Here is a 14,580-nt window from a genome sequence, read left to right as displayed (position 1 = left end):
ATGCTTCCCCCTCTCTTCCTCTCTTATTTTTATTTTTCTCTTTTTTCTCTTCCCCCTCGCTTCAGGTTCGCTTCTTAGGTTGCTTACGGCTCACTTCTTAGGTCGCTGCAAAGACGAATCCTGATTCACTTCTAAGTTGTCCCACGCTTTCCGCTTCCTAAAATTTTGAAGGTGCCTTGCTTTCCGCTCTCGCTTCCTCGACTGACAACTTTGATTCGTATCATATTAAGTATAATCAACAAAATGTGCTTTCAGCCTTTCACAAAAAATTTGGTTTGTAACACTCACACACACATTTTAATTCATAGCATAATCAGAATGTATATACATTTATGTAACACGGACTCTTCTAATAGGGCACTGCACCAGCGTTTGACCTACACCATGTGGATGCGACACTTGGACAGGGTTTTCTTTGTGTCAGGTAAAGTCAACCACATTGAGGTTCATTTCTGTCCAAAAGTAGATTCAGTTAACCCTAACCAAGTCCAATTTTATCTATATTATATATATATATATAAATACATAAATGCACACACATACATGTAGTGTTAACTTAAAACTATTAAATATACCCTCCCCGCACCCAAGTTTTTTTAAAGAGTTGTATCCCCTCATTCGCACACACACCTATATATAGGGTAATACATCTATGCTTAATGAAATATGTTAACTGTTTTTTCTAGTTTTTTTTAAATTATGATCGTACGGATGTGATCTATGTACTTGATTTTATAGTGATCAACTCTTGAAGCGTTTGATTCTGATGCATGGGTAGGTTTTTATAAGGTTCAAAAAATCAACTGTCCAAAATCTTTGTAATTTTTTTAGGATCCAAATGTCATTTTTTCATCGAAAACATATTATTCAGCTGTGGATTCCTAGTAAATCAACTATTCTCAACACATTTATGGGGCTAGAACCGTAAAAAAAAACACTAGAAATGCTGAAAAAAACCCATTTAACATGTTTCATTTAATATATTTCATTTAGCACAAATGTATTACCCTATAATAAGGATGTCAACGGGTCTGGTTTGGTTCGGACCCAGGTGGAACCAGACCTGACCCCAAATTTTGAGTATGGTATTTGGTTCGGACCCGAGTCTAATCGGACCACCATAAGAGAAACCATACCCAAACCCGATAAGAATTACATGAATGAGACCCAGGCCATACCCGGTAAAATAATATTTTTTATCATTTTTGCATTGAAAAATTACGGGTCTTAATGGGAACTCTGGTCGGGCCTGGGTCTGGTATAAAATTTCACAAACTATACCCAGATCTATGTATTAATCGGACCTTCGGGTATGGACCCTGGTCTTAATCAGTTCTTATTTATCACTATACCCGAACCCTATAGGGTTTGGTATGGGTTGAGTCCGGGTAAACCTAACCTGTTGACAGCCCTACCCTATACACACACACACAAATCATACTTTCTACCTTTCACAGAAAAAAATCACACAAGCACAATTACACACACACATATAACATATTACATAATCATTAATACTAAAAACATGCTTTCAAGCTTTTATAGAAAAATTTACAAAAACTCACATATATACAAACAAAAATCGCGTGCGCACACACACACACACACACACACACACACGCACACACACATATATATATATATATATATATATGGTTCACCCTTTGTCCTCTTCAAAATCTATATGTTAGATATGTTTTTTTGGCAAATTTGTCCATACCTGTATAGACGTGATCTTCATGGTTGAAAACATATGATTAGACTCTTCAATGAAAGTTTTTTGATGTGTAGGTAATATTTTATAACATAATTTTTTTTTACAAATTTTAGAACCGTTGATTTTTTTATCCTTCTAAAATCCTATCTACACATCAAAAATGGTTGATCCAAGAGTCTATTCACATGTTTTCGACCATGGAGATCACATCCATATGGTCAGATTTGCCAAAAAACAAATGTAACAATATATATATATATATATATATATATATATATATATATATATATATATATATATATATATATATATATATATAAAATCACTTTAAGCCTTTAACAGAAAAATTCATCAAACAAATTAACATACAAGGGAGGGACAAGCCAAAACTATCAAACAGAAGAGAGGCAGAATGTCTAGCTGCAAAGGTTGCCTTTTGTTACGACAATGAAGTCGTACATGATACTTCAAGTACATGGTTTTGATGATGAGCAAGTAAATCAACTGCATTTCAGCTAAGGCAATGAAGAAATTGAAGAATTCGATGAAGAATCTTCTAAGACTAGTGTGCAAATGTTAAATTCATTAAAAGTCTTAGATTCTTGTAAGAGCCTTACTTAGAGTGCATGTTTAGGTTGCATTTTACCTAAAAAGTCTTTAGAAAAACTTTTCTAAACATGAAAATCTTTTTAGAAAACTCTTTTCTTAAATTTTCGTGTTTATTAGTCGACTAATAGACTCACCAGTCGACTAATCCTTTCGTGCCAAATTTTTCTAAATAAAATGTCATTTTTGTCAAATTAGTCGACCGAAGATTTTATTAGTCGACCAGACAGAATGTCTGTTTTCTGAAACTTTAGCAGCAGTCGATTAATGACTTTATCAGTCGACCGAACAAAACGTATGTTATTCAGAAAAATTTAGCAACAGGTGACTAAAAGGTTTTTCAGTCTACTGATGATATTATCAGTCGACTAATTTTTCTCTAGTCGACTAAGTTTCAAAAGTTTAGATTTTCAAATGGCTCGATTAACAGATCAGTCGACCAACGATAACTGTCAGTCTACTAATAGCTAATTATTAGTCGACTAACTACTGTTTCAGTCGACTAATTTTGCCATTTTTCCTGAAACTTTAAAAAGGCATGTCTTTTCATTTTTCAAACATTTTGATCGTTCAAAATAGACTGTTTTGACATCCTTTCATACCCTCAACGTATGAAAACTTTCAACTATAAATATGAGTGCATTTTACACTCAAAATCACTACAATTCAATCAATTTGAATCAATTACTCTTTGCTTTTCACTCATATTCATTTTCTCACTCATGTGATATTTTTCACTTCAGTTTTTCACTCAAATTCCTTTGAGAGATAGTGAATTCGTGAGTAAAGTATTCCAACAACCTCAAAAGTCAATTGCATCTTATTTGCATTCATAAGAAGGGCTCATAGATTGTATTGTAAGTTGTTACTTGTTTCAATTTTCTGTAAAAGGAAAGACTCCTTGGTTTAAAGGAGTTGTTTGCTTTCAGTAGGTATGTTACTGGAAGTGAGACCGGATTTGGGCTGTATGATCTTGTAGTTACACAAGGTTGATAGTGGAAATCTCAGCGGATTTTGCTTGGGGACAGGATGTAGGTCGGGAAAGACCGAACCAGGATAAATTATTGTGTTCTTTGTGTGTTTGCTTTACAAATTGCAAATTCCGTCAATATTTCGCAGACAATTTTTAAAAAGCACTATTCACCCCCTCTAGTGCTCGTTGCCTCGATCCTACTGCACTTTTATTTGGTATCAGCGCAGGTTTGCTATTATTTTGATTTGACCATCATCTAGCATGACAACTACAACATCTCAGCACAAAGAAAAATGCTCCTCTGTTCATCCTCCTCTCTTCAACGGAACAAACTATGGATACTGGAAAGTGAGAATGACAATATTCTTGCAATCCATGGATCTCGAAATTTGGAGAGTTGTTTCAGAAAAGTACCAAATGTCATCAATTGATTTCAGCCGATGGACAGATGAAGAAAAGAAGACTGCTTCACTTAATGCCAAAGCTATGAATGCATTGTATTGTGTCGTTGACAAGGTAGAGTTCAATCGCATCTCTCAATGCTCTACAACAAATAAAATCTGGCATACTCTTCTCGCAACTCACGAAGGTACGTCAAAGGTAAAAGAATCTAAAATCGCTTCTTTAGTTCATAAATTTGAATTGTTTAAAATGAAGCAAAATGAATCTATATCGGACATGGTAACAAGAATGACCGATATCACTAACACTCTGAAATCCCTTGGAAAAGAATATTCACAAGTGGATTTAGTCAGAAAAATCTTAAGGTGTTTAACTCCTGAATGTGAGAGAAAAACCACTGCTATTGAGGAAGCAAATGATTTAAACACTCTCACTCTTGAAGATTTGGTTGGTAATTAACTTAATGGCATATGAAGTTTAACTTCAAGACAGACAAGAAGAAGAACCCAAGAAGAAATCTCTTGCTTTTAAGGCTACTTCTGACTCTGAAAATTCAGAAGAAGATGAAGATGAAGATATTGCCCTCATTACAAGGCAATTCAAAAGATTCATCAAAAGAGGAAGATTTCAAAGAAAGGTAAAGAAAGCGGATTCTTGCAATCCAAATCAAGTCAAGTGCTTTAACTGCAAAAAGGCAAGACATATCAAGAAAGATTGTCCTCTTCTCAAAATCAAGCCCAAGGACCAATTCAAGAAGAAAATGGCATTTCAAGCATGTTGGGATGTAGTGACTCATCTTCCGATAAAGAATCAAACGAAGAAGTCGCCAACATGTGCTTTATAGCACAAGAAGATTCGGTAAGTCAATTTGACTATGATCATTTATTAGAAGCATTCAATGATTTATATGCTAAATTTAAGAGTCTAAGTTCTAAAAACAAAGAGTTAAAAACTGAAAATTCAACTCTTGACTCTTAAAATAAAGTGTTACTTCAGGAGATAGAAGATCTCAAGAAGGTAAACTCTTGTCAAGCATTTGAGATAAAAGAAATTGGAAGTAGAACCAATCTCTTACAAAAAGAAATAACTAGTCTAAAAGAAAAATCAAATGATCTTCTTTCTATAGTGACCAAATTCACAAATGGTCAAGAGAATCTAGAAAGACTTCTTGGTTCTCAAAGATGCTCGACTAATAAAACCGGATTGGGATATAGCTTCTTTGATACTCAAAATAGACCAAACTATTTGGTGAAAAATCAAAGACAATATTTTCAACCATTTGTTCATAGAACAAAATTTTCCAGTTCTAATAGAAATGCATCTAGTCATGGAACTTATAATGCTTATAAGCCTAGACATGATTACTCAAGAAATGCTAAATCTTTTTTATAGAAAGAATATTTATTATCAAAGGAAACCAAAATCCAAATGGATATGGGTTCCTAAGACTAACTCTCATGGACCCAAAAATAGAAAGGGGTCAAATGCTTTGTCTTCTAATTTTGTTGTAGGTACACAAAATAAAGAGCAAATGGATATTGGACAACGATTGTTCCAAACATATGACTGGAAGGCCGGAGCTATTTTCCACCCTCCAAAGTAAGGATGGAGGAACCGTCACCTTTGGTGACAATAACAAGAGAAAAGTAATAGGTATTGGTTACATTGGTAATCCAAAATTTCACTTGATAGAAAATGTTCTTTTAGTAGATGGTTTAATGCATAATTTATTATCTATTAGTCAATTATGTGATAAAGGTTTTCATGTTTCTTTTGAACATGATTTATGCTTAATTTTTTATTTTCAATCTAAAAAGATCATTTTTAAAGGTAAAAGAAGGAACAATGTGTATGAACTTTATCTAGATGAGTTATCCACTTTTAATGAAAAATGTCTTATTGTTTCAAATGAAACTCAATGGTTATGGCACAAGAGACTTGGACATGTTAACTTTAAAATTATTTCCAAGTTATCCAAGAATGATCTTGTTAGAGGCCTACCTAGAATACCATATAAGAAAGATCACTTATGTGATACTTGCCAAAGGGGTAAGCAAATCAAGAGTTCTTTTAAAGCAAAAGATATAGTTTCAACAAAACGTTCTCTTGAACTTTTACATTTAGATCTATTTGGACCATCTAGAATTCAAAGTTTGAATGGTAGCAAGTATGCTTTTGTTATAGTAGATGACTATTCTTGATTTACATGGGTAATTTTTTTAAAAAGCAAAAATGATGCTTTTTCTGAATTTTCCAAACTATGTAAAAGAATTACAAATGAAAAATCTACATCTATAATTAAAATTCGTAGTGATCATGGTGGTGAATTTGAAAATAAATCTTTTCTAAAGTATTGTGATTTACATGGTATATCTCACAACTTTGCTTTTCCTAGAGCAACTCCACAAAATGGAGTTGTTGAAAGAAAGAATAGAACCTTGCAAGAATGTGCTAGAACCATGCTTCAAGATAAAAATTTACTAAAATACTTTTGAGCTGAAGCAATAAATACAACATGTTATGTTTTAAACAGTGTTCTTATTCGACCAATTTTACATAAAACATGTTTTGAATCATATTATGATCGTATACCAAAGATCTCATATTTCAAAATTTTTGGTAGTAAATGTTTCTTGTTAAATACCAAAGATAATCTTGATAAGTTTGATTCAAAATCAGATGAATCAATATTTCTTGGATATTCTTCTAAAAGTAAAGCTTATCGTGTTTTTAATAAAAGAACATCTTGCATTGAAGAATCTTTATATGTTGCATTTGATGAGAATTGTGAGCAGGTTATACCTCTAAGCGAAGGAGAAGAAGTGATACTTCAAGAAGAACCTTTGATAGAGAATACTTCTCAAGAAAATGTTTCTCTTCAACCGGTTTGGAAAGAAGTTCCCAATCATTCACATAAACAAGTTATTGGAGAAATAAAGAGTGGTGTCCAAACTAGAAGGCAATTAGAAAAATATATTGCAAATATTGCTTTCATATCTAAAATAGAACCAAAGAATATCAATGAGGCTTGTGATGATGAATTTTGACTTTTGGCCATGTCTGAAGAACTTAACCAATTTACTAGGAATGATGTATGAGATCTAGTTGATAGACCAAAGGATCATCCAATAATTGGAATAAGATGGGTCTTCCGAAACAAGCTGGACGAAAATGGCGAAGTCATTCGAAACAAAGCAAGGCTAGTAGCACAAGGCTATAATCAAGAAGAAGGCATAGATTTTGATGAAACCTATGCACCAGTGGCTCAATTGAAGTCAATTCGAATGATGCTTGCTTTTGCTAGTTACATGAACTTTAAGTTATATCAAATTGATGTTAAGAGTGCATTCTTAAATGGACACATCAATGAAGAAGTTTATGTAGAGCAACCTCCAGGCTTTGAAAATGAGAAATATCCAGAAAAAGTCTACAAATTAAAAAGAGCTTTGTACAGACTTAAAGAAGCACCAAGAGCGTGGTATGAAAGACTACAAAATTTTCTAGAACAATCTGGTTTTTCCATTGGTTGGGTAGACTCCACTTTATTTATTAAAAATCTTAATTCAGATATTCTTATTGTGCAAATTTATATTAATGACATAATATTTGGTTCTACTAATGATTCTCTTTGTAAAGAATCTACTAAAGCTATGCAGGAAGAGTTTGAAATGAGCTTGATGGGTGAATTAAACTACTTCCTTGGACTTCAAATAAAGCAAACTGAAGAAGGAATCTTCATCAACCAGGCTAAGTATACAAAAGAACTTCTCAAAAGATTTGGGATGGACTCATCGAAATCAAGAAGAAATCCTAAGTACAACTACTTCTGATAAAGATGAAAATGGTAAAAATGTAGATACCAAGCTCTACAGAGGTATGATCGGATCTCTATTATACTTAACTGCTAGTCGACCTGATATAATGTTTAGTGTTTGTATGTGTGCAAGATTTCAAGCTAATCCAAAGGAATCTCATTTAACTGCAGTAAAACAAATTCTTCGTTATTTGAAAGATACTTCAGATTTTGGTTTGTTTTACCCAAAATCATCTTTCTTTGATTTAGTTTCATATAGTGATGCAGATTTTGCAGGAAGTAAATTTGATCGCAAGAGTACTAGCATAACTTGTTATTTCTTAGGAAATTTCTTAGTCTCTTGGTTTAGTAAAAAGCAAAATTCAGTCACTCTCAACAACTGAAGCAGAATATATAGCGGCTAGTTTAACGTGTTCACAAGTACTATGGATGAAATAGACCTTAAAAGATTTTGGTTTGAATTACTCCATAACAACTATTTATTGTGATAACACTAGTGCTATAAATCTTTCAAAAAATCCTGTTTAACACTCAAGGACTAAACATATTGAAGTTAGACATCATTTCTTAAGAGATCATGTGTTAAAAGGAGATATTTCGTTAAATTTTATTTCCACTAATGAACAACATGCCGATATCTTCACTAAACCACTTAAAATGAAGATTTTATGAGAATTAGGAGAGAACTAGGCATTTGCTCATTTTTGGATTTATAAAATGCTGATTTTTTTTTAACAAAATCTCAAAATCGCACCATATTAGTCGACCGATAAATTTCTAGTCGACTGATGCTTTAAAAAATTTTTAGAATGAGTCGCACCTTATTAGTCGATCGATAAAATTTTAGTCGACTAAATTTTTTTTTTTAAATTTCAACTGAAGGGACCCAATACCCCTTGATTTTTTTACCCGATTTTTTAAAAGGGCACCATTTTATTTTTTTTACGCCCATTCGTGTTTCTTTAAACGAAACCCTTTTGAAAAAATGAAACCCTGTCTCTCTCTCTCTCTTCCGAAAAAACGTCAGAGTGTCGTTCGAACCTCTCCTCGCCGAAATCTTCTGGCCGTGACAGGAAATTGCACGAATCCTCTTGTCGTGATCAGTGCATCTTCAGTTCTCGCCGGAATCCCCTTGAGGCCACCCTCTCACCCGTCGTCAGTCACTGTATCTTCCTCTATTTATGTTGCACGACGCACGACAACATCTTCCTCCCGTCGGACGTCATTTGGAAGCCAACATCATTCTCTGCAACTATTTTTTGAGGTGAATTTGTTTCAACTATGCCTCGTCAGAAGACTGCATCCGCAAAAGGTTCTCCTTCTCCTACACCTCTAACAAGACATGGATTTTCTCTCAGATTACTCTGAAATCCTCTTTCATATGACACTTTTGGATCGATTTCTGCACTTCTTATTTTACCAGGCCGAAATGTCCTCTTTCACCTGTTTTCTCGTTACAAAATCAGAGAACTATTTCCAGGAATTTCACATCTTTTTGATGTATGTGCAGACACCCTTCATTATCCTTTTCTGATTTACTTGTTTTATACAAATTTACAAATTGATCATGAAACTAGAGTTCTTTCCTCTCTTGTTCGTGATGTTGAAATTGAGTTTGATTCTAAACTACTTGAAGAAATCCTAGAAATTCCACCTTCAGACACTCTTTTCAATACTATTGAACTTAATGATAAAAGAATTTTTAAACAAATTCTTCTTCCCGGTGCACCTCATTGTCCTCCTTTCAAAAATACTAATCTTCAAACTCGCGCACGCATTGCTGGACGAATTCTTGCCCATAATGTTCTACCTAAAACTGGTTCTTTTGATTATTATTCCACAGATCTATCTACGGCTCTTTATGTCTTATTTAGAAATATTTCTGTAAATTGGGCCAATGTGTATTTTACTCATTTGTGGAAACAAAAACCTTTTCTTCTGTATGGATGTCTTCTTACTCGTATTTTTAGATATTTCAAAGTACCCCTAACCAATGAAAAATATATTGAACAAAAGGAGTTCTTTGATCAAACTATTTTTAAACGAATGAAAATCAAATATCTGCCTCCTTTAAATGTTGATCAAACTGAACCATCTGATCCTACTGAACCATCAATTTCTGAACCCTCACCATCTTCTGTGACACTTTCATCTCAAGCAAAACGAAAGAAATTTTCTACAAGTCAAGACAATGATGAAGTTTTGCAGCGATTGGAAGCTTTGGAGTTGCATCAACACACTTTTCTTGAAGATGTGACTCAACAACTTTCTTCGATTCAGAAGGATATTACTGCAATCAAGGACTTGCTTAACTCACTTTTCTGATCTTTGTTTTCTGTCTTTACTAAACTTTGATACTTTATGGGTTGTAATATTTTAAACTTGTATTTACATTTTGCTTATTCTATTTTTGCCCTTACTCTTTTTTTATTATGACAAAGGGAGAGAAAAAGATATAACTTGGTGTCTCTTGGTAGACACATGATATAACTTGCAGGAGAAAAAGATAGACCTTACATGAAAAATGAGAAATTAAGAGAAAAAGATAGAAATTGCATATTGCATCATGACATGGAAATTACATGCATTGAAAATTGCATTTATGAAAAAGTTTTAATGCATGAAGTAATGATGAAAATGCAAACCAATCAATATGTGATATATGTGCTTTGAATGTACTAACTTTTAATATTTTGCAACATATTGATAGGGGGAGTAAAATCTCCATCTATGCATCTAAATGCTTCATCTTTGATTAAGTTTGTCATCATAAAAAATGAGGAGATTGTTACGACAATGAAGCCGTACATGATACTTCAAGTACAAGGTTTTGATGATGAGCAAGTAAATCAACTACATTTCAGCTAAGGCAATGAAGAAATTGAAGAATTCGATGAAGAATCTTCTAAGACTAGTGTGCAAATGTTAAATTCATTAAAAGTCTTAGATTCTTGTAAGAGCCTTACTTAGAGTACATGTTTAGGTTGCATTTTACCTAAAAAGTCTTTAGAAAAACTTTTCTAAACATGAAAATCTTTTTAGAAAACTCTTTTCTTAAATTTTCGTGTTTATTAGTCGACCAATAGACTCACCAGTCGACTAATCCTTTCGTGGCAAATTTTTCTAAATAAAATGTCATTTTTGTCAAATTAGTCGACCAAAGATTTTATTAGTCGACCAGACAGAATGTCTGTTTTCTGAAACTTTAGCAGCAGTCGATTAATGACTTTATCAGTCGACCGGACAAAACGTATGTTATTCAGAAAAATTTAGCAGCAGTCGACTAAAAGGTTTTTCAGTCTACTGATGATATTATCAGTCGACTAATTTTTCTCTAGTCGACTAAGTTTCAAAAGTTTAGATTTTCAAACGGCTCGATTAACAGATCAGTCGACCGACGATAACTGTCAGTCTACTAATAGCTAATTATTAGTCGACTAACTACTATTTAAGTCGACTAATTTTGCCATTTTTCCTGAAACTTTAAAAAGGCATGTCTTTTCATTTTTCAAACGTTTTGATCGTTCAAAATAGACTGTTTTGACATCCTTTCATACCATCAACGTATGAAAACTTTCAACTATAAATATGAGTGCATTTTACACTCAAAATCACTACAATTCAATCAATTTGAATCAATTACTCTTTGCTTTTCACTCATATTCATTTTCTCACTCACGTGATATTTTTCACTTTAGTTTTTCACTCAAATTCCTTTGAGAGATAGTGAATTCGTGAGTAGAGTATTCCAACAACCTCAAAAGTCAATTGCATCTTATTTGCATTCATAAGAAGGGCTCATAGATTGTATTGTAAGTTGTTACTTGTTTCAATTTTCTGTAAAAGGAAGGACTCCTTGGTTTAAAGGAGTTGTTTGCTTTCAGTAGGTATGTTACTGGAAGTGAGACCGGATTTGGTCTGTATGATCTTGTAGTTACACAAGGTTGATAGTGGAAATCTCAAGCGGATTTTGCTTGGGGACTGGATGTAGGTCGGGAAAGACCGAACCAGGATAAATTATTGTGTTCTTTGTGTGTTTGCTTTGCAAATTCCGTCAATATTCCGCAGACAATTTTTAAAAAGCACTATTCACCCACCCTCTAGTGCTCGTTGCCTCGATCCTACTGAACTTTCACCTTTGACAGTGACACATCGATCTTCCCCTTCCGCAGAGAACTGCTCTTTCTTTTTAAGTTGGTTCGTGAAGGAGCGAGCTACTTATCCAACTGCTTGAATTCGCATTTTGCATTCAATCACCTGAACAGCAAAAAATCATTGATCTTGCATACAAGACACCTTATATGGCTTTGTAGCAGTCCTAGAACTAATCAAACTCTTTCTCCCACTTTGTGTTTATGAAGTGGTCCCAATGATTTCAACGCTGCTCTTTCATACACTATGCTGTCACACATTGTGTACAGTGCCATTATCCTTTGGTAACTAGGAAGGCACATTAGAATCAGCTTCTGAGCTGCTGGTTTTACCGGAATAGAGACTGTTCTGCCGGTCCTAATCCGCAGGGGACGCTGCCCTGCATTAACAGTTCATGTTTATACTATTTATCTGCAGTACTACGGCTAAGAATGCTCTCTTCATCACTAATTTATAGGTGCATTTTGTTCGATCTCCTGCAAGCATAGATCCAGCATGCTAAGCTAATTCTAGAAAGCAGTAATCAGATGTTTTTCATATTTTCTTTTTTTTGATAGGCAAGCTGAGGTTAGGCAGACCCCTACCAGTTATACTGATTTGAACTTGCAACGCCCGAACACAAGGTGGCATGCACTCACTGCTCCTACCAGACAACCGGAGCCCGTGTTGGTAGTTGCAGTTTCATCTATGTACCATCTCTATTGAGCACGCAAAGGTGCCATTGATCCTAGAATAGACATTGGATAAGGCTAAGCATTTGTGGATTTGAAGTATTCCTAGTTGACTCAAGTTGGTTGATTTGGTGATGTACTTAGGTGACACGTTCAAGAAAATGTCTTGGACTTGTAGGTCTTTTGCTGAGACATAGGTACTTGCTGGTAATTTTCTCAAAGGAATTTTTTTACAGTACTACCTTCGTGCCTTTGCCTATGTTTTTACAGTTCTTCAGTCATTGCTGAATTTTGTTGAGGGCAATATGGGCTTTCTTATATCTATGGTACCATGGAATTATTTACAGTGACAAAAACATCCTCCCTGTTGTTCTTAATACAAGATAGGCAAGCTGCAATAAGGGTAGTCCTGTCATTTTACCTGATCCATACATGAGAAACAACCTCCACATATGTGGAGAAAAATAAAAGATTGTCTTAAAAGTATTAAACCTTTAGATATATTCCTCATTATATTTTTCAATTCATAAATTTCCCCTCTCTCTGTGGCCCACCACCTAAGCAAAGGAGCGGGGCCTCCCTTCTTACCACCTCCACCATTCATAGCCCGTCCGTGCACACCTTCCACCTGTATCGGAATTCTCTAATCCCGGCCACCAAACGCCTGGAAAACGATGGTTCCAGCCGCTGGAAAATCCCCCTTTCTGCAGCTCTTCCGCTTCAGACCTGCCTCCTCGACTGCTGCTGTGACCTGCTTCCAGACACAGCTCTTGCCTCCTGCGGTCACCGCCACTGATAACGTCACCGGCCGGAATACCTCCACCACCCTCAACAATTCCTCTGCCATATAGCTGCTGTTTCCGCCCTCCTCATCGCCGACACACTCGAAGCTCGCATAGCTGTAACCATCTTCAGGTGTTACATGAATGGTGGAGTAGCGCAGGCCGTCCATGCTGTTCATGGAGTACCCGCATGGATCAAAGGCATAATCACAGAAGATTGCCCTCGGATGTATCCCTGCAATTCCAGTTGCAACTGTCATCTCCTTACCGGCTGTATCGCCAGAACCTTCATCGCCCCGCCGGAAAAACTTGTGAGCGAGCTCGCGATCAAGCCCAGTCATGCACATTTCTATAGTGTAGAGGGACACAGCTTGTGGCACAGTTGGGTCACTAGCAGTATAGACATGCCAAGAGTGGCTAGTCTTGGTGCACATAACACTAGTCTTTATGTCACATAGGTTTGGTGGTAGGCTTTGGTTTAGACATGAGACCTCTTCATCAAAGTTTGTGTGGGGGTACGGTTGGGACTTGGGAAAGATGAAGGATCCCCTAGTGTACCTACAACTGTTGACATTCAGGCCCAGCTTGGGGGTGTGGGCTAGCAAGATGGATATGGCCTTCAGCAGTTGGGTGGTGCCACAGGTCTTGATGATGATCTTGTTCGGGTAGATGAAGAGCGATGACTCCGACAAGACATACGCGTCAAAGTGCCGGTTTCCGATGCAGGAAACTATGGTACACTGGGCTGCCTCGAGGATGTCTTCAATGGCTTGCATGTCCAGTTGCCGGAGTCCAGCAACAGACTCACCGGTGAATTGGAGCTCCAGGCGCTTTTCAAAGCCTTCAAAGCCAGAAACTGCCATGCTCATTGCTATGTACCAAGACTCAGACAGATGGACAAAATAGGCAAACTCAGAGAGAGAGAGAGCTGCTGCTGAGGGCTGTGGCTTTGTGGGTGTGGGTGTGCATGTGAGAGGGATGGTTGGATGGTATTTATAGAGGGAGGAAGATGTGTGATTGTGTGCCAGTTTGTGTGAGGGGCAACAAATGAATGATGATTTTAGGCATAATGATGATGATGATGAAAGAGATAGGTTGATGAAAGAGGAACGGGAATTAAGTCACGCGCATGTCAGAAGACACTGCGGGGGAGATTGTCTCTTAGTCATGCATGGCAATGGTTCTCAATGGATGGACATATTCACCAACCTGTATTTTGAGCTCTGTGAAATGACATGAATGTCCCAAGTAAGTTTACTGTTGTCTTCTCTTTTGCAGGGCTACAAAAATGCTTATATTGTCAATGAAACTGATTTTATTAAAAGATGCATTTAGCTAATTTCACTTGCACTTCTAGCCTTTTGATTAAGATGGATGTCAATGCAATTAAACACGTGCATGCATGAATTGACACTAGGATATGCATATGTGATGTTGATACTTAAAGTTTTAACGTAATATAT

General features: G+C 35.7%; 1 protein-coding gene across 1 annotated transcript; it reads right to left on the bottom strand.

Annotated features, from left to right (window-relative positions):
* Window positions 1–12,978: 12,978 nt before the first annotated feature.
* LOC149851340 (S-adenosylmethionine decarboxylase proenzyme 4-like) lies at window positions 12,979–13,980 on the bottom strand. The gene has a single exon (XM_090008239.1). It carries the CDS (start codon window positions 13,978–13,980, stop codon window positions 12,979–12,981), a length of 1,002 nt encoding a protein of 333 aa, XP_089864365.1.
* Window positions 13,981–14,580: the final 600 nt, after the last annotated feature.

This window comes from Nuphar pumila, chromosome 1 (genome assembly GCF_984573655.1).
Source record: "Nuphar pumila chromosome 1, dmNupPumi1.hap1.1, whole genome shotgun sequence".
Lineage (NCBI taxonomy): Eukaryota > Viridiplantae > Streptophyta > Magnoliopsida > Nymphaeales > Nymphaeaceae > Nuphar > Nuphar pumila.
This window is presented reverse-complemented; position numbering and strand designations above follow the sequence as displayed.